Source organism: Mandrillus leucophaeus, unplaced genomic scaffold (assembly GCF_000951045.1).
Source record: "Mandrillus leucophaeus isolate KB7577 unplaced genomic scaffold, Mleu.le_1.0 Scaffold664, whole genome shotgun sequence".
Classification (NCBI taxonomy): Eukaryota; Metazoa; Chordata; class Mammalia; order Primates; family Cercopithecidae; genus Mandrillus; species Mandrillus leucophaeus.
In genome coordinates, this window is record NW_012107186.1 from 861,597 (window position 1) to 880,930 (window position 19,334).

General features: G+C 51.4%; 1 protein-coding gene across 1 annotated transcript; it reads left to right on the forward strand.

Moving 5' to 3' along the window:
- Positions 1 to 836: 836 nt before the first annotated feature.
- Positions 837 to 5,283, forward strand: NKX6-3 (NK6 homeobox 3). Its single transcript, XM_012001571.1, has 3 exons — positions 837 to 1,537; positions 3,418 to 3,587; positions 5,020 to 5,283. The coding sequence occupies exons 1-3, from the start codon at positions 1,156 to 1,158 to the stop codon at positions 5,263 to 5,265; spliced, it is 798 nt and encodes a 265-aa protein (XP_011856961.1). The 5' UTR covers positions 837 to 1,155; the 3' UTR covers positions 5,266 to 5,283.
- Positions 5,284 to 19,334: the final 14,051 nt, after the last annotated feature.

The following is a 19,334-nucleotide window of genomic DNA, read 5'->3' on the forward strand; positions in this document are numbered from 1 at the left end:
CAGCCATCAGGGATTTCAAAACTGGGCACCACACCAGACAGAGCATGGCCATTGCTCCAGCCGAGGCACAAATGAGGAAGAGATTCTGATAGGGAGGTCAGGGAAGGCCGACTAGAGGTGGAGGCAAAAACAGGTGCGCAGGGTGGCCCTCTTTTCAGCCTCCTGCAGCTGGGGGGAGCACACCCCGGCACTGTCAGGGCTGCCCATGCCCCACCCTGCCCTCTGGCCAGCAGGCTCCCACCCTAGGCTCTCAAGCAAGCCACAGGGACTTGCATCCCCCAGAAAGCAATGCCACTCGGCCTCTTACCCCATCCCCACACTTACCCAATCTTAAGCCACTTACCCCATCCCCCCATGAGGAACGGAAGGAAGAGGCTGTGTTCTGTGGAGCTTGGACATCTGCACATAAAGGGGCCGGTGCAGCTCTGGACAGTGGCCTCGGAGTTCAGCCTCATCTCCCCCAGGGAAACAGCTGCTTGGGAGCCTCCCGGGGCCCCCAAGACACTCACCTTTTCCTAGATGCTAGACTTGCGGGGAGCAGATGGACCCTCTGGCGATGAGCAGGGCTTCTAGAGCTAATTCGCTCTCTGTGTTTCTCACACACACGCACGCGCACGCACGCACACACACACACATACACACACACACACACACACACCCTGGCTGATTTTACAGTCAATCTTTCAAAGTGCAATTTGTCTAGGAAAAGCCAATGTGAGGCCCGTGTGTGCCCCGACCAATGGTGGCGCGGCTCCGGCGGCTCAGCCAGTCTCGGGCCTGTATTCTAATGGGCCGTATCTTTATCAGGGAAATGTTCCTTCTCTGAACTTAAAACTTCTCATGTAGGGTCCCCCAGACTCAGAGGCAGAAAGGGGGTCTGAGCTGAGGCGTAGGGGGCCACCCAGTCCAGCCAGGGCAAGGAGAGAGGCCAGGAGCCCCGGGGAGGCCTCCCACCTGCCCCGAGCACCTGACTTCCGAGCAGCTGACCGGGTGCCGGTGCCTGGGCCAGGGCCTGGCCGAGGCCTTAGGTGGGAGGCAGTCAGGGGCTCAGAGTTGGTCCTGACCCTCCAGGCCTGCCATGAGATTTGGGGCTAGAGTGTGGGCTCTTGGGTTTTAGGGGCCTGGAGAAGCCTTCCCCGTCCTGACTGGGAGATCATGGAGTCCAACCTGCAGGGGACCTTCCTGCTGAACAACACGCCGCTGGCTCAGTTTCCGGAGATGAAGGCCCCTGTGTGCCAGTACTCAGTGCAGAACTCCTTCTACAAGCTCAGCCCCCCGGGGCTGGGCCCCCAGCTGGCTGCGGGGACCCCCCACGGGATCACGGACATCCTGAGCAGGCCCGTGGCTGCACCGAACAGCAGCCTCCTCTCCGGCTACTCCCACGTGGCAGGCTTCGGGGGGCTCAGCTCGCAGGGGGTCTACTACAGCCCCCAGGTAGGAAATTTTTCCAAGGCTGGAAACGAGTACCCCACCCGGACCCGGAACTGCTGGGCGGACACCGGCCAGGACTGGCGAGGCAGTCGGCAGTGCAGCAACAGTGAGTACGGGGCCTCCCCAGCCACTTACCCGCACCCACCAGGCCCCGAGGGGCAGAGAACGAGGAGGGGCCTCCTCCCGGGCACCCCGCACCACTGCCTTCTCCCCCAGCCACCATTAATCCCTGGACTCGTGGCCTCAGCTCAGTGCAGGCTGAGTTCCACCCGCTCTTCCTTCCCATCCAGCAGTGCTTGGACACAGGTGTCTGAGCCACCCCCCTCACCTGCTGCCCCCTTAGCTGCTCTCCTAGGGCCCCCGGCAGTTCCAGATCTAGAGAAGGCCCCATAGCCCACACCTGCAGGGTCCAGCAGGCAACCCAGCTCGCTTCTGCAGCCCAGGGTGCATGCATCCACTTCTTCACCCAAAGCAGGCAAATGCTACCCTGTGAGGAAGACATCCCAGCTTACCTTCCCAGACAGCCCTGGCATCACTCAGGGGTGCAGAACGCACCCTGACCCCATCCAGGTCCAGCCTTTGAGCCAGGGGACTGATGCCCACCACATCCTCTGGTTTCTAGCAACAGCAGCCGCACCAAGTAGCCTGTCTCCGGGAGTTGCTGCTGAGCCCAGCTGAATTTGGTCCTAGCTGTGGGGAAGCAGGGGGCCTCTTCTCAGCCCACCCATCCCTCAGCCAAGGTTTTCAGAGGGTGGGCCTGTGATGCCATTCAGGGTTACTGGAGGAGGTGGCAGGGCGTGCCCGGGCAGGTGAGGCTCCGCTGGGAGGCAGGGAGGTGAGAGTTTTTGGAACCTTCCCTGTGCCACTGAAGCCCTGCCCACGTCAGGCAGGGGCCTCCACTTCTGTCTCATCTCTGGGCTTCCCCACGCCAATAGGGGCTTGGGGCCAACCTAGGAATGTCCAAAAGCACATCTGTCTCCCCATTTGCTACCTTGCCAGTCACACTGCCTGACAGCCACCCCTCCATGGGCTGCCACCCATCCCTGTGCCCCTTGAGGTGAAGGCCTCCTCTCTCGGATCCTGTTTTAGGCTTGGCTTCGGGGGCGCTTTAAGCCTCAGCTGGCTCTCTCTTCCCTCCATCTCCCCCTCCCCTGTCCACATCCCACACACTACCTCTTCAGTCCTGAATGCAGGTACACACACAGGGACATAGCCAAGAAAGTCAGTGGCTAATGAAGGCAAAGGCAGACAGACTTGAAGATGATCTCTCAGGAGGGCCCTTCCTCTCTCTGTGCCTCAGTTTCCTCACCTGTAACTTGAGCTGTCAGACTGCACAGAACGAGGCCTGACACATGGGAATTCTGACTCCCCTGAGCCCAGTTTCCACGACTCCTTCTTAAGCCGGCTGCCCTGGCCAGGCTGGAGGCCTCTGGCCTCTGTTCCAGGCTCTCCAGGGTGGTTTAAGCCACATAACTTCCAGGCCTGGTGACATGGGGAAGTAGCAGCTTGGGGCTTGGGGTTCCCCCTCCCTGGTTTCCTGGAGACCTGGGAAGTAAGGTCTCAAGAGCAAGGAAGTTGGCAGAAGCCAGGGGTGGAGGGAATTCACAGGCCCCAGTCCCTAATTATAGGAGAAGGGTGACCTAAAGGGACATCCCTGGGACAGAGAAGGAACTCCTGTTGTCCCTCAGGAGAAGGCAGCATCAGTGACTACTGAGAAATTTAGACAGAGAGGCATGAGGCTCTGCTGCCCCTCAGTCCCCTTACCCTAGGATAGCTGCCCTCTTGGCGCCCTGTCCACCCAGGCGGGGCAGAGGTCACAGTCACTGTTCTCCAATGTCAAGAATGCTGCTCAGGGGAAAGGAATCTTGGTGTCCTGGCAACCTCTGCAGGAAGGAGAGGACGGGCATGGTTGTTGCCCTGACAGTGGTGCCTAGCCTCAGGGTCCCCACTTACTCTACTAACCCCACACTTCCTTCCTCCTGCCAGCCCCAGATCCCCTAAGTGACAGCATACACAAGAAGAAGCACACCCGGCCCACCTTCACGGGGCACCAGATCTTTGCCCTGGAGAAAACCTTTGAGCAGACCAAGTACTTGGCTGGCCCTGAGAGGGCGCGGCTGGCATACTCCCTGGGCATGACTGAATCGCAGGTCAAGGTAAGTCTGTGCGGGAGGTGGCGCCTGCCCTGCAGGGAGGAGCCTGCTGGACAGGACGGCACTTCGCTGGAGAGAGGTGGCCACACAACGCAGCCCCCCAGAGCACAGCTGTACTGGTGTCTGGGCAGTGCCTGCCTAACCCTGGAGCCTGTGGTAATTAACCATAGCCAGGAAAAGGCCATCATCCACTGAGCCCCATTCTCAGAGCCTTATGTGCGGCACCTCATTTCATCATCTCAGCAACCCGGGGAGACGGTATTATTACCCATTTCGCAGATGAAAATCAGTGTCTCCCGGCTCAGAGAGCTGGGAGAGCTGGCAGAGCTGGGATTCAACCCCAGATGTGGGGGGACTCCAACCTCAGGCTTTCCCTCTCCCCCCGTATTTGGCCAAAAATTCCAAGCACTGTCGGCAGCCTCTGGCCCAGATTCATGCTTGATGCCTGGAGCAAAAGGAGCTGACCTCAGTTTACCAATCTTTAAGATGAAGACAACGGCCTTCTCCTACTAAGCAGGATCGGATGGGCTATCAGGGGCATGGAGCCTTGTCGCCCATGCCAGGGCTAGGGAAGGTGAACCCAGGCTCTCCCACTCCACACTCAGGGGCCCCAAATGTCCCCTAAATAGACCTGGGGAAACCTGTTTCTACCGCCTCAGAGTCTGGGGGCAACTTTCCCCATTTTGATGCTAGATCTCTCTTGGGACTTTGAGTCGGGGCACCGAAGCTCAAGAAAGCTCGGAACTGTGCAGGAACTGCTGGCTCAGTGACTCGGCGACGGGCCTAAGGATGCAGCACGGGCAGCTGGCACCTGGGTCTGGGCTTTGCTCAGGGCCCTGGGGCCTCCGAGCTCCCACCCGCTAAGCCCTCCTCATCAGCCGCTCAACTGCCCTGGGGCGAGAGCTGGGGGGAAGAGGCAGACTCCCCTACACGTCTTTCTGCTTCTGGGGTGCATTCCTGCACTCTTCAATTATCCCAAGGAATGGACCAACGTTACTTTTCTAACCAGGGGAACAATTATTTATGAAGTAGGGTGAGGGTCTATGAAGCCCAGAGGAGGGACTGCTCATAAGCACCTTCCAATGAGTATCAGGGCTAAGCCTTCCACCCCCGCACTCCGCATCTTCCACCTAGAACCCAGGCGGAAGAAGAGGAAGAGGAAGAGGAGGAGGAGGAGGAGGAGGAGGAGGAGGAGGAGGAGGAGGAGGAGGAGGAGGAGGCGGCGGTGGCGGCGGCGGCAACACGGGGGAGTTGAGGGAGGGGAGGGGAGGGCTCTTGCGCTCACGTTTTTAAATTTTATTGTCCTTCCCCAACAGAAACGTGAATGGGACAGTCACTTGGTTGTTGAACCGTTTGTTTAGCTGTAGCAGGGTGGCTGTTCCCGCGTCCCGTGCGCGCTGTGGCCCTGTGCCCTTCACAGTCTTTCTCATCGCAGGTGTGGTTCCAGAACCGCAGGACCAAGTGGCGGAAGAAGAGCGCCCTGGAACCCTCGTCCTCCACGCCCCGGGCCCCGGGCGGCGCGGGCGCGGGCGCAGGCGGGGACCGCGCACCCTCGGAGAACGAGGACGACGAGTACAACAAGCCGCTGGACCCTGACTCGGACGACGAGAAGATCCGCCTGCTGCTGCGCAAGCACCGCGCCGCCTTCTCGGTGCTCAGCCTGGGAGCGCACAGCGTCTGACGCCCGCCGTCCAGGCCCGGGATCCTGGCTGCAGCCCGCGGGGGAACGCCGAGGAGCCTACCTTCCCCTCCCCTTTCCCACGCTGCTGGGGGCGCAGGGACTGAGTCTTCTGATAAGAGGCGCGTGGAGGAGGTGGAGGAGGAGTGGCAGGGGAGGAGGCGGAAGAAGAGGAGGGGAGGCGGGAGAGGAGGAGGAAAAGGAGGGAAAGGGGACAGGCATCCTAGCTAAGGGAGGAGGAGGCCAGGAGGGAGGCACAGCACTCCTGAGACCGGGAAGGCGCTGCCCCTTGCACCTCCGCGGGCCTCGCCCGCCACTTCTGCAGATTCACAAGTGGACAGAGGACTAAAATGACCAGGCTCTGCAGCCAGAAAACTGGCTGTGGGGTCCCAGACATGCCACTGTGATCCAACTTTTGTGGGGGTGGGGGGCAGGACATCCCAGGAAGGGAGGCAGCTGGCTGGGGAGTCAGAAGACCAGAGTCTTGGGCCCCAAGCCAGCTGCTGGCTGCAGAAGAAAAGACAGGTGAGTGGCCAGGTGCACTCCTCAGATCTGTGCACAGGAAGGATCCCACTGGAGGGGCCAGAGCTGAGCACCTAACCCAGGCTGCAGGAATCTGCCTCCAGGAGGGCAAGTGGGACATCTCAGTGAAGAATAAACGCCCCTGACACTCCAGAATGATGGCCCCTGAGCTGCGGAAATCCCCTTGGCCTCCTTTCTCCGATTTACTCTCAGGGTCAATACCTCTGAGACTGGAAGACACGGAAAATCCCTGACAACCAGGAAAAGGGGAGGATGCAGGGAGAGGTGAGGCGGGGACGGTGTACCCAAGGGCTGCCCACCTGGGCATCATTTGGTGCTGATATAAGGACAGGCCCACCCAGAGAGAAGGAGCATCCCATCTGGGGAGGAAAGGAAGGGCTGGGAACAACACCCCTCCAACAAGGCAGGAAAGGAGAAGGAGAGCCCCTCCAGCTGGATGAAGGATGCCAGGGAGGGGCTGAACCACGGCCTGCTGGGAATCATGGCCCTGCCTTTCCTGGGACAATCTTGCGGTCTGGCACTGGAGCTGGTGCTGACAGGGACGCTGGCCAACAGAGTGGTATTTTTCACCCAGGTGATCTGAGCTGCTGGCAGGTAGGGGGTGGGCTGGGGGAGGTGGGTGGGGACTGGTGGTAGAGGATTGCAGCCCAGAAGGGACTGAGCATTTGCCCATCCTTGCTGGCTTTCAAAAAATAAACAGTAAAAATAAAAGTCCCATGAACCTTATGGCTCCTGTACTTCTGTGAAAGGAATGAATGGCAGGAAACTGGCGGTGAGGTCCCAGACTTCCCAGCTGTGGGGCCTTCCCCGAGGGCCGTTGTCTAGTCTCCTGGGGACATTCGTGCTCTGACAGGTTGCACAACACAGGTTATTTGAAACCTCACTGGTAGATGCCAGACACTGTCCCCAGGTGCTGAGAAACCCAAGATGAATTTTATGGGGTCCCTGATCTCCAGGAATTTATAGCCTAGTGGGGAAAATGATCTGTGTGGAGAATTGGGTATCATAAGAAAAATAAGGAGGGAGAGACTAGAAGAGCTAACTTTAACAGAACACCTGCTAATTTCTCCCCTGTAGAATGTCTGGATTATCACTGACCCCACAAGAAAACTAGGCAGTAGATATCATCTTCAATGCATGGAGGAGAAAACCAAATCTCAGAAAGTTCCTAAACCAAGTCACAGAAGTGGGAAGAGGCAACCTTAGAGTAGATCCCAAGGCCCTTTCAGCCACTTCCTTGGGTGGTGAAGGGCACCCTTCAAAGCCTTTTCTGTCAAATGAGAGGCTAGAACCAAAAGTAGTTTAAGGCCCTCCAACTTCAACAATCTATGCAACTAGCAACTAGGCTTGACCCCTCTGCTCTCCCAAGAAGTCCATCGTCCATCCTTGGACTCCCAGGACAGGTGAACCTGGCTCTGGAACCAGCCTGAGAGGGGATGAGGGTGGAGGAAGACCCTAGCTAGGAGCATCTCAGAAAAGTGGCGCACCCACCTTTCCTAAGACCCTTAGTGGAACTGGAGGACAGTGGGGAACATGACCAGAAAATGCAGAATGTGTGCAAACTTCCACCCTCCATCTGTGAAGATGCCCAAGCTCAGGTGTCAGTCTCTTCCCTTGGAAAGCGGAAAGGAGAAAAGAAGGGAATTGAGCACAATCTCTGTGTGCACACTGAGAAGCTGTGCTCTGTCACGGGTGTCCTGAGTGGGTCCTACAGTGGCTACAGCAGGAGAGGACCCTAGAATTCAGCACAGGCTTCAAAGAAGAAAAGTCTCTGTGTCCCTGGGAGGCTCGCGATTCACTGAGTGCTGCAGGCAGGAAAAGGCTGTCACATAGCCCAGGTGCGAAGTCACCAAGCAGGTATGGAGGAAGGTGCCAGTGACATAAAAACTGTGTTTACTTATCTTTTTCTGAAGCATGCTGTAATCTTAACTGCTCTATTGTAGCTGTAATTCCGGCATGTCTGATTCAAGTCGTTTGGGGTCAATATGAAATCAAGCCTGGGGAAAGTTTTTCCCAGGAGACATTTGCTGAGCTAAACAAGACCTCCTTCGACCTCAAAGTTCTGGGTCACCTGCCACTGGAACCTTTAGCTAAAAGACTCCAGCTTTCCAGGCCGTTTCTTCCAACTCTACGCTGCCTTTCAGGTACTGCCTGGACATAAGGCCAAGCACAGGAGAGGCACTGCTTCTCATTTCCCTAACGATCATGCTGAAGCATATTCAAAAGACTAGATTTGGAGTTCAAAGGAGGAGAAAACTCAAAGGTGGATGATCCAGATTCCCAAGGGTGATTCGAGATAAGTCTGGCCCTCTGCAGATATACACACGTGTGAATGCATGTGCATGCCTGTGTGTGCACATGTGTGTGTGTGTATTACTTGGGAGAACACAAGGCTATTTCACTTCGTCCATCATAAAGAAATCATAAGCCAGCCAGGTGTGGTGGCTCACACCTGTAATCCCAGTACTTTGGGAGGCTGAGACGGGTAGATCACTTGAGGCCAGGAGTTCAAGACCAGCCTAGCCAACATGGTGAAACCTTGTCTCTACTAAAAATACAAAAATTAGCTGGGTGTGGTGGTGAGTGCTTGTAGTCCCAGCTACTCAGGAGGTTGAGGTGGGAGAATCCCTTGAACCTGGGAGGTGGAGGTTGCAGTGAGCTAAGATTGCACCACTGCACTCCAGCCTGGGTGACAGAGTGAAACTGTCTCAAAAAAAGAAAAGAAAAAGAAAAAAAAATCATAAGCCATAGGCTCCACTTTTATCCCTGCTCATAAATAGAACTTCTTGTATATTCTGGGTTGAATTAACAAACATACAAAAAGCAACAGAACTTTGGAAATGCATGCTCCCTGCAGCTCCTCTCTTACCACATTACAAACTTTTCAGAGACAGAAGGAAAGAAATTAAGTCCCATGTCCATGACAGCTGTGGCGTCTGCTCTGACAGGTGGCTCCATGGGCTCCACCAAGTAGGGACTGATTCTGCCATAGCCATCATCTTTGTGGCTTTCGCTATCAGCAGGACCTGGGATATATCTTCAGCAGGTTGGGGGGTGAGGGTGGATGGATGTCCATGCCTTACCAGGCTCACAGTGGCCATATGCTGATTGTAACAATCAGAAAGAAGACAAAGAGGCCAGGTGCGGTGGCTCACGCCTATAATCCCAGCACTTTAGGAGGCCAAGGTGGGCAGATCACCTGAGATCAGGAGTTGGAGACCGGCCTGGGCAACATGGTGAAACCTCTCTCTACTAAAAATACAAAAATTAGCTGGGCATGATGGTGGGCACCTATAATCCCAGCTACTGGGGAGGCTGAGGCAGGAGAATCGCTTGAACCCAGGAGGCGGAGGTTGCAGTGAGCCGAGATGACTCCACTGCACTCCAGCCTGGGCAACAGGGCAAGACTCCATCTCAAAAAAAAAAAAAAAAGGCGACAAGGTGCTGAAGTCCCACTTCTGGTAACCCCTCCTCATCCTCAGGTCACCCCTAGGTTTTGACCCCTGAAACTGGCTGTCCCTGCAGCATGGGTTAGGGGAATGGAGTCAGTTAGATAGGGGCTTAAACCACAGCTCCACCACTCTTCGTATCATTGGGCCAGTTACTTAACCTCTGAACCTCAGTTTACTCATCTGTAAAATGGGAATAATTCCACACACCTTGCAAGGTTTCTGTGCTATTAGAACTAACGCATGGGCCGGGCATACACAGACAGTAAACAGTAGCCCTGTATTATTCAGAGAGGGCTTTGGTGTGAGTGTCGGTGTCCCCTCCAAAATTTACATGTCAAAACTTAACTCCCAAGGTGATAGTATTGAAAGGTAGGGCCTTTGTGAGGTGATAAGGCCATCAGGGCTTCATCCTCATGGATCGGATTCCTGCCCTTATAAAAGGGCTTGAGGAAGTTAGTTCGACCCTTTTTGCTCTTCCATCCCTTCCACTATGTGAAGACATAGCATTCAAGTCACCACCTTGGAAGCACAGACCAGGCCCTTGCCAGATACTGAACCTACCAGCACCTTGATTTTGGACTTCCCAACCTCCAGAACTGTGAGAAATAAATGTCTATCATTTGTAAATTACCCAGTCTCAGATATTCTGCTAAAATGCCACAGATGGACTAAGACGAAGGCTGGCAGTCCTGAGTTTGAATCCCCACTTCACAAAGTAGTAACTGGGCTGCCAGGACTGGTTAGTTAAGCTCTTCAGCTCCACTGTTCTCACCTGTAAAATGAAGGAGATGAACCACTTCTGCAAGACAGATGAGACGATTCAAATGGAATCATGCACAAAGCATAGAATGGTGCAGGCACTTAAACATTGGCACACTCACACTCTCTCCTTCCTCTCAAATTCACGCCACCAGTAAGCGGCAGAGCCAGTTCTAATCTGGTCTTCTCAACAATGGGACAAGCTGGTCCAAAATCACAGCTACCCACTCCTGTAACAGTCCTGGCAAGTCAACTACTAGCTGGGAAGCTACGGAAGGACTCAATGAGTGACCAGATTAGTTTATCTGCAAGCCCCTGAGATCTGAACTCTAGAGTAGGGGTCTGAACAAGGTGCCCAGGGCTGAATTCAGCATGCAGATGTGTTTGTTCATGGACCAGTGCTTTTATAGAAACCGTAGCTTGCCAGGTGCGGTGGCTCATGCCTATAATCCCAGCACTTTGGGAGGCCGAGGCAGATGGATCACCTGAGGTCAGGAGGTCGAGATCAGCTTGGCCAGCATAGCGAAACCCTGTCTCTACCAAAAATACAAAAATTAGCCAGGCATGGTAGCACACGTCTGTAATCCCAGCTACTTGGGAGGTTGAGGCAAGAGAATCACTTAAACCTGGGAGGCAGAAGTTGCAGTGAGCCAAGGTCGCACCACTGCACCCCAGCTTGGGTGACAGAGCAAGACCCTGTCTCAAAAAACAAAGAAAGAAACTGTAGCTTGCCTCTAGGCAGGACGAGCCTGGCCCAGTAAGTGACCCACCATTTCCCACGTCCCACACCTGGGTTCCACAGCAACATCACCTGTCTGGCTCAGGCAGGTGTTTGAGTCTGTGCACCTACTATAAACCTCACTATGCAAAGAAGTGGTCCATGCACAGAAGCAGCAGCCTCCCTTGGGAAATTTTAGAAATGTGGTGTTTCGGGCCTTATTTCAGACCTCCTGAATCAGAATCTGCATTTCAACAAATTCCCTGCTGGTGTGAGGAGATCCAGAGCAGACATGTCTGTGTGCACATGTGTGGACAGCACCCCTCTTCTCAGACACAGTGCCTGGATGCTATCGTTTGGATATTTGTCCCCGCCATCTCCAATGTTGAGACGTGATCCCCAGTGTTGGAGGTGAGACCTAATGGGAGGTGTTTGAGTCGTAGGGGTGGACGCCCTCACCAGATGCTCAGTCTCCCAGCCAGCAGAATAAGGAGCCAAAGAAATCTCTTTTCTTGGCCAGGTGCGGTGGCTCACACCTGCAATCCCAGCATTTTGGGAAGCCAAGGTGAGCAGATCACCTGAGGTCAGGAGTTCAAGACCAGCCTGACCAACATGGCAAAACCCTGTCTTTACTAAAAAATACAAAAATTAGCTGAGTGTGGTGGTGGGCACCTGTAATCCCAGCTATCAGGGGACTGAGGCAGGGAGAATTGCTTGAACCCGGGAGGCGAAGGTTGCAGCAAGCTGAGATTGTGCCACTGCATGTCAGCCTGGGTGACAGAGTGAGACTCCATCTCAAAAGAAAAGAAAAGAAAATAAACCTCTTTTCTTTATAAATTACCCCACCTTAAGGTATGTCTTTATAGCAATGCAAATGGACTAAGACACTGGCCCAAATTGGAGGCTCAATGAAAAAATCGTTAAACAAGTACAGATAGGTATGCGCAGATGAGCATGGGCAACACAGCTGGAACTCGACTGTGAGCAGAATAAGGAAAAGCTTCTGAGGACCAGAGGGCAGCTGCCATAGAGTCCATGCAATGCTCTCCCAGGTAAGGCCAGGAGATTCAACAGGTGCAAGACTAGACTCCGAGGGTCCCATCAGTGAAGACACAGGGAAGCAAACCACTAGCAGAGGCTGAAGGAGGCAGAAGGAGGAAGCCCAGGAGTTCAGCCTCTGATAGCACTGAAAACCCAATCCAAAGTCAGAGGACATCACAGGGCTCCTGTTTAGAATGAGGCTCCACAGTAATTGAGATTAGCTCTGTTTTTTTTTTTTTTTTTTTTTTTTTTTTTTTTTAATCTTCTGCTTCAAATGGCCAGGACAGCATAATATTCTAGAAGATTTTCATTGGAACATTATCTTGCTTAGAACAATTCATTCACCCTTGATAACGTGCAGATAAACAAAATGGTACCAAATACATACAAATCCTGTAATCACTGTTGGATCACATCATTTCAGCTGGGTTCTGAGATTGGGCTGGGAGTTTATGGAGGAATCTAATACAGGCTTCTGCTTGAAAGGATTTCCCATCATCCCAAGGCAGAGGTCCTGGGAACGAGGCTAAGAGGTTCCCTGTGGTCATCTTGTCCCCAGGGCCTGGAGCTCTGACAGGACCCATCTGGCATCAGACCAGGCTGCTGAAGAGGTGCTTGTGTGTTCCCTATAATGCAGGAGGCCCAGGTGCAGGGGAGACTCCAGCACCTTCTAAGAAATGGCCTCGACTGGGTGCGGTGGCTCACGCCTGTAATCCCAGAATTTTGGGAGGCCAAGGTGGGTGGATCACCTGAGGTCAGGAGTTTGAGAACAGCCTAGCCAACATGGCGAAATCCCATCTCTACTAAAATTACAAAAATTAGCTGGGAGTGGTGGTGAGCACCTGTAATCCCAGCTACTGGGAAGGCTGAGGCAGGAGAATCGCTTGAACCCGGGGGCGGAGGTTGCAGTGAGCTGAGATCGTACCACTTCACTCCATTCTGGGGGACAGAGCGAGACTCCATCTAAAAAAAAAAAAGAAAGAAAAAGAAAGAAAAAAGAAATGGGATATTTCTATTAATAAATGCCTCACATTCACGCTTTTATCCTCCAACAGCTGTGCATGATTAACACCCCCATTTTCCAGATGAAGAAGCTGAAGCAGGCAGGTTCACTGGAGTGCCCCAGACCCATGGCTTCTCAGTGGTGATTCAGCTCCACTCCAAAGCACATGCTTTGTGCCCTCACCACACTGCAACGGAACAGCCAAGTCTGCCCCACTCCTGCTGCTACTTTCTGCAGACATTTATTAAACATTCACTATGTGCTAGGCACCGTTCTAGGTGCTTTACTTAGCTCGTGTAATTTTCAAAAATCCGTATCAAATAGGCACTACTATTACACCCACTGTCTTGCCAGGACATGGCACGGAGAAGTTAAGTAAACTGTCCTAAGTCACACAGCTTAATCCCGGAAGACAAACCCTGAAGCTCCCGCTCTTAACCACCATAAAAACACCATAAAAAGGGAGAGGAGAGAAGGCCTGTTTGAATTAAGGCTGGGCTATTGAACTGTTTAAAAGAAAATGAAGGTCATATGTGCTGTAAATGAAAATCTATGCAATCAACATTTGAGGTCTGCCTTTTGCCTTGCTCTGTGCTTAGAGCTGGGGATAGTGACAAGGGCGAGCTCCCTACCTTGCTGACCTCACAGTCTAGAGGACTGCACCAAGAAACGAAGGGAATGCGGCTGCTAGTGCTCTGAGGAATGCCTTCACCAGGCACAGAGGGACCTGTGGGAGGCAGTGGTTAAGAAGCAAGAACATTAAGTAATGTACACTAGCAATAACGCGACTCACAATCGATCCACACAGCACCATTCTCACCAAAAGCATTACATCCTTTAACATATAAGGATTACTAAACATATTCTTTAACATATAAGGAGTACTAAAATAAAGGTAAGTGTTTCAGTAAGAATCATCGTGTCTACATTACCTAAAATTAAGAACTCATAGAATTTCAATGAGACTATATAGTATATGAAAAGCCATGACCAAATTCCCATTTTTAACAACATACTAATATAACTCACTAACATACTAACAATATACTCACTATTACAAGCTGAAGTTTTTCAAGACACTTCCTTATACATTATTATTTTTTTGAGACAGAGTCTTACTCTGTGCCCAGGCTGGAGTACAGTTTCACAATCATAGCTCACTGCATCCTCTACCTCCTGGGCTCAAGCAATCCTCCCATCTCAGCCTCTCCAGTAGCTGGGACCACAGGTGCGTGCCACCACGCCCAGCTAATTTTTTGTAGAGACAGGGTCTCATATGTTCCCCAGAATGGTCTCGAACTGCTGGGCTTAAGTCATCTATCTGCCTCAGCCTCCCAAAATGCTGGGATTACAGATGTGAGCCACTGTGCCTGGCTGTCTTGTACATTATTTTTTGTTTTATTAAAATGTTAATTATAAATTGATGATTTATAATTGTGTATATCTTGGGGGTTGAAAGTGATGCTATGTTTATGAATAGAAAGTGGAATAATTAAATTAGGCTAATTAACAGATCCATCACCTCAAATAACTATCATTTTTTGTGATGAGAGCATAGAAATTTAGTCTCTTTGCAGTTTTGAAATGTACAATACACTATTATTAACTATATTCACTACACTGTGCAATAGAGCTCAAATAAAACCTCACTCCTGGCCTGGCGCGGTGGCTCACGCCTGTAATCTCAGCACTTTGGGAGGCAGATCACGAGGTTAGGAGATTGAGACCATCCTGGCTAACACGGTGAAACCCCATCTTTACTAAAAACACAAAAAATTAGCTGGGTGTGGTAGTGCGCACCTGTAATCCCAGCTACTCAGGAGGCTGAGGCAGGAGAATTGCTTGAACCTGGGAGGTGGAGGTTGCAGTGAGCTGAGACCATGCCACTGCACTCCAGCCTGGTGACAAAAGTGAGACTCTGTTTCAAAAACGAACAAACAACCAACCTCATTTTTCTTGTCTAATTGTGTGGGAGACCATCATCTCCCCACTCTCCCAACCCCTGGTCTCTGTAATTATCACTCTACTCTCTGCTACTGTGAATTCAAGTGTCTGAGACTCCACATATGAGTGAGAACATGTGGTATTTGTCCTGTGATTGATTTATTTTACTTAGCATAATGTTCTTCAATTCCATCCATGATGTCGCAAATGACAGGATTTCCTTCTTTTTTAAGGCTGAATAATATTCCATCGTGACATATACCACATTTTCCTTATCTACTCGTCTATGATGGATGGACACAGGTTGATTCCAAATCTTGGCCATTGTGAATAGTGCTGCAATAAACGTGGGAGTGCAGGTATCTCTTTGATATATTGATTTCCTTTCCTAATAGGCGACTGCTGGATCATATGGGAGCTCTGGTTTTAGTTTTAGGAATGAATCTCCATGCTGTTTTCCATAATACCTAATCTAATTTACATTCCCACCAAGAGCAGATAAGGGTTTTCTTTACTTCACATCCTCAATAACACTTGTATTTTTGATAATAGTCATTCTGACAGGTGTGAGGCGATAGCTCATTGTGGTTTTAATTTGCATTCCCTAATGATTAGTGAGGTGGAGCATTGTTTTTTTCATGTCTCTTGGCCATTTATATGTCTTATTTTCAGAAATGTCTATTCAGGTCCTGTGTCCATTTTTTAATTGTGTTGTTTGTTTTCTTGCTATCAAAGTGTTTGATTTGTTTTGGGGGGTTTTGTTTTGTTTTGTTTTGTTTCCTGAGACAGAGTCTTGCTCTGTCACCCAGGCCAGAGTGCAGTGGTGCAAATTCGGCTCACTGCAACCTCTGCCTCCCAGGCTCAAGCAATTCTCCTGCTTCAGCCTCCTGAGTAGCTGAGAATACAGGCACGTGCCACCACACCCGGCTAATTTTTGTATTTTTAGTAGAGATGGGATTTCACCATATTGGCCAGGCTGGTCTCAAACTCCTGACCTCAGGTGATCCACCTGCCTCAGCCTCCCAAAGTGCTGGGATTACAGGTGTGAACCACCACGCCTGGCCTATTTGCAATTTTTTTGTCTCAGTCTATAAGTTGGCTTCTTACTCTCGTCATCATTTCCTTTGCTATGCAGAAGCTTTTTCATTTGATATGACCCCATTTATCTATTTTTGCTTTTGTTGCCTGTGCTTTTGGGGTCAAAGCCAAAATATTATTGTTCAGACCAATGTTGTGCAGTTTTTCCCTTATGTTTTCTTTTAGAAGTTTTACAGTTTCTGGTTTTACATTTAAGCCTTTAATTCAATGTGAGTTGATTTTTGCATGTGATGAGAGATAAGAGTCTTATTTCACTCTTCTGTATGTGGATATCCAGTTTTCCCAACACCATTTATTGGAGAGGTTATACTTCCTCCATTGTGTGTTCTTGGCATCTTTGTGAAAAATCAGGCTGGGCACAATGACTCACGCCTGTAATCCCAGAACTTTGGGAGGCCGAAGTGGGCAGATCACTTGAGGTCAGGAGTTTGAGACCAACCTGGCCAACATGGCAAAGTCTTGTCTCTACTAAAAATACAAATATTAGCTGGGCATGGTGGTGGGCACCTGTATTCCCAGCTACTCGGGAGGCTGAGGCAGGAGAATTGCTTGAACCTGGGAGGTGGAGGTTGTGGTGAGCCAAGATTGTGCCACTGCACTTCAACCTGGGTGACAGAGTGAAACTGTGTCTCAAAAAAAAAAAAGAGTAATTGCCCATACGTGTGTGGGATCATATCTGGACTCTACTCAGTTCCATTGTTTGGTGCTTCTATTTTTATGCCAGTACCATGCTGTTTTAATTACTACAGCTTTGTAGTATGGTTTGAAGTCAGGTAGTGTGATGCTTCCAGCTTTGTTCTTTTTGCTCGTGATTGCCTTGGCTATTCAGGATTTTTTGTGGTTCCACGTGAATTTTAGGATTTTTTTTTATTTCTATGAAAAATGACATTGGAATTTTGATAGGGATTGCATTCTTGAACATTATTTCATAATTCTCAGACCAGCCATCCAGTTTTATTCCTGATTTGCAGATGAGAACGCTGAGGCATGCAGTGCTGAGAAGACTTTTCTGAGGCCAGAACTCTAGTAAGTGTGAGGTCTGGGGCTGATACCCTGCCCTCCAGCTCTCATCTAGATCTGTGTCCACTCCCCAGGTGTATAAAGGTCTGAAGTTCCAAGCTACAGTGGACACAAGAGGATGAGAGGAAGTCTTCTAACCAAAGGCACGCTGATCAAATGTGTTCCAGTTCATTTTCACAGCAAGCATCATATTTACTGGAGTGATTCCTGTTGCTTTGTAGCTGGCTGCCAGTATTCCTGGATGGAGCAGATACCCCTCAGCCAGCAATGTTCATGTAGGCAGCTTCCCAACCTGCCTGATGACGAGACTAGTCAGACACATAGACCCCATAGCCAGCAGGGATATTCAGACTCAGTGGGAGGTGGGAGGGGAAGGGAGGGGCAGCCTAGGAAACTACCCGGTTAACAAGCGCCCCAGGGACTTGCGACGGAGGCATTTCGGAAAGTGATTTTTTAAAAAAAAAATTAAAGTTCTGGGATACATGTGCTGAACGCGCAGGTTTGTTACATAGGTATACATGTGCCATGGTGGTTTGCTGCACCCATCAATCTGTCATCTAGGTTTTAAGCCCTGCATGCATTAGGTATGTGTCCTAATGCTCTCCCTCCTGGGAAAGAGTGATTTTTAAAGCCCAATTTGATTTAAATCCATATGTTTTGGTTCTCCCTGCCCCCTATGGAGTTGTCCATATATGATCTAAGTTGATTTCTGTAGTTTTTCCTTCTTCCCCAGATGATAAAGATACGAATGACCCGGAAAGGTGGCAAGGGTGAAAGAGCAGGGACAGGCCCAGGCGTCCTGCTGCTCAAAGCCCGCGGAAGGTCTTACGGAAGAAAACCTTCGTAGGCTCTTGGGGTTTAAGATCGTGTTTATTTATTTTCTCAAGAGACCCTGCTTTAGCAGAATTTGCTAAATTGCTGCTGCTCAGTGCTGGAAAGAAAGCAACGCCAGCCTTACAATTCTAGCATGGCTCTCTGCCTGAGAGCTGGCGCTTCTGTTTGGTGGAGGCCTGCTGTGTCTGGCTGCTTGTGGCATGGCCTTGTCTGCCTCCCACCTGGTGAGGGGGTCCTCAGGAGATCCTGGCAGTCCCTGGATCTGGAACAGGCTGCGACTGGGGCTACTCCACCCCTGCACCCGCTTTCATGATCTGCCACCGGCTGTTCTGCTGAGAAGAGAGGCTGTAGGGCTTCTTCTTGCCCTATTCAAGCTGTGCTGAACCTACAAAGTCACAAGGCAGAAACGGCTCTGATCCAATCTTATTGCTGCATCACTCACAGGCCCAGGAGTCCCCTCCCTTTAGGTCAAGGGCATCCTTCGTGGCCCTGATGCTCCTCTGCCAGCTGTCCCACCTCAGAAGCCCCAGCTTGTCCTCTCCAATGCTATTGTTTACTCTTCAGAGCCATAAAGCAAAGACTGATCCTACATTTGATCTTGGCCTTGGGCACAAATGGAGGGAGGATATGGTTTGCACGGGTGGGAGGAGAGTTTCCAGTGACTCGCAGGGGCAGGGGTAGGGGCAGGGGTAGAGGTAGGGGCAGACTGACTAGGGACCCCATTTGCAGGTCTGTTGAGAAGTTCTCCTTGTCAGAAATAACCCCAGGGGCAGGACACAAAAAGCCCACATTCTTTATCCAATAACTCCTTGATTCTGTTGCTGCTAGGGAAAGGTACCAGCGCCCAAGGAGGAGCCGTGGCGTTGGAAGCAGAGTGGGGAGGCTGCTTCTCCTCCCACATCCAGCAGCCTGCAGCCTCCTTCCCTCCTCCAGCCCAGAAGGCATGTGTTCCAAAGCCCCTCATTAGGCCGCTCTTAGCAAGCAAACAAGTATCATTAATCTTGGTAAAGTTAGTGAAAGCACATTCACCTGTCCAAGCAAGAGAATTAATGTTGTGTCAATAGGAAATCAGTGTTTACCCCTGGCCTTTCTCTCTTCCCTTTACTACAAAAAGCCCAGGCAGGGTGAAACAGCCCCAGTGCCAGACCACAGCCAGACGAGGGAAAAACAAAAAGCCAAAATGCAGGGGTCGGGGTGTGATGGAGCTGGGAGGGCAGGGGCAGGAAAGGCCCTCCTGAGGGTGAGCTCTTGGGGGCAGAGGACAGAAGCCCTCAACCTCAGACAAGGCGGCGGGGGGTGGCAACCACAGGGCCTCGGGGTCAGAGGCTGACATTGGATTGTGGGTCCCTAGGAGGACATGATCCCCCCAGCCCAGTCCTACAAACAGAGGTGTCAGCAGGAGATACCGCCTTTCCAATGCACATGCCTGTGGCTCTCTCTCTCCATGCCTGCAGTCACATGAAACGGTTACAGGAAAGAGGTCCTGATCCAGACCCCAAGAGAGGGCTCTTGGATCTCTCATAAGAAAGAATTCAGGGTGAGTCTATAGAGTAAAGTGAAAGCAAGTTTGTTAAGAAAGTAGAGGATTAAGGCCAGGTCCGGTGGCTCACGCCTGTAATCTCAGCACTTCGGGAGGCCGAGGCAGGTGGATCACTTGAGG

What these genes read in the sequence shown, in the direction of transcription:
- NKX6-3 (XM_012001571.1), top strand. Translation starts at nt 1,156, where the DNA reads ATGGAGTCCAACCTGCAGGGGACCTTCCTGCTGAACAACACGCCGCTG. An exon ending in CAGTCGGCAGTGCAGCAACA is followed by an intron (nt 1,538 to 3,417) that starts GTGAGTACGGGG and finishes TCCTCCTGCCAG; the next exon opens with CCCCAGATCCCCTAAGTGAC. An exon ending in TGACTGAATCGCAGGTCAAG is followed by an intron (nt 3,588 to 5,019) that starts GTAAGTCTGTGC and finishes TTCTCATCGCAG; the next exon opens with GTGTGGTTCCAGAACCGCAG.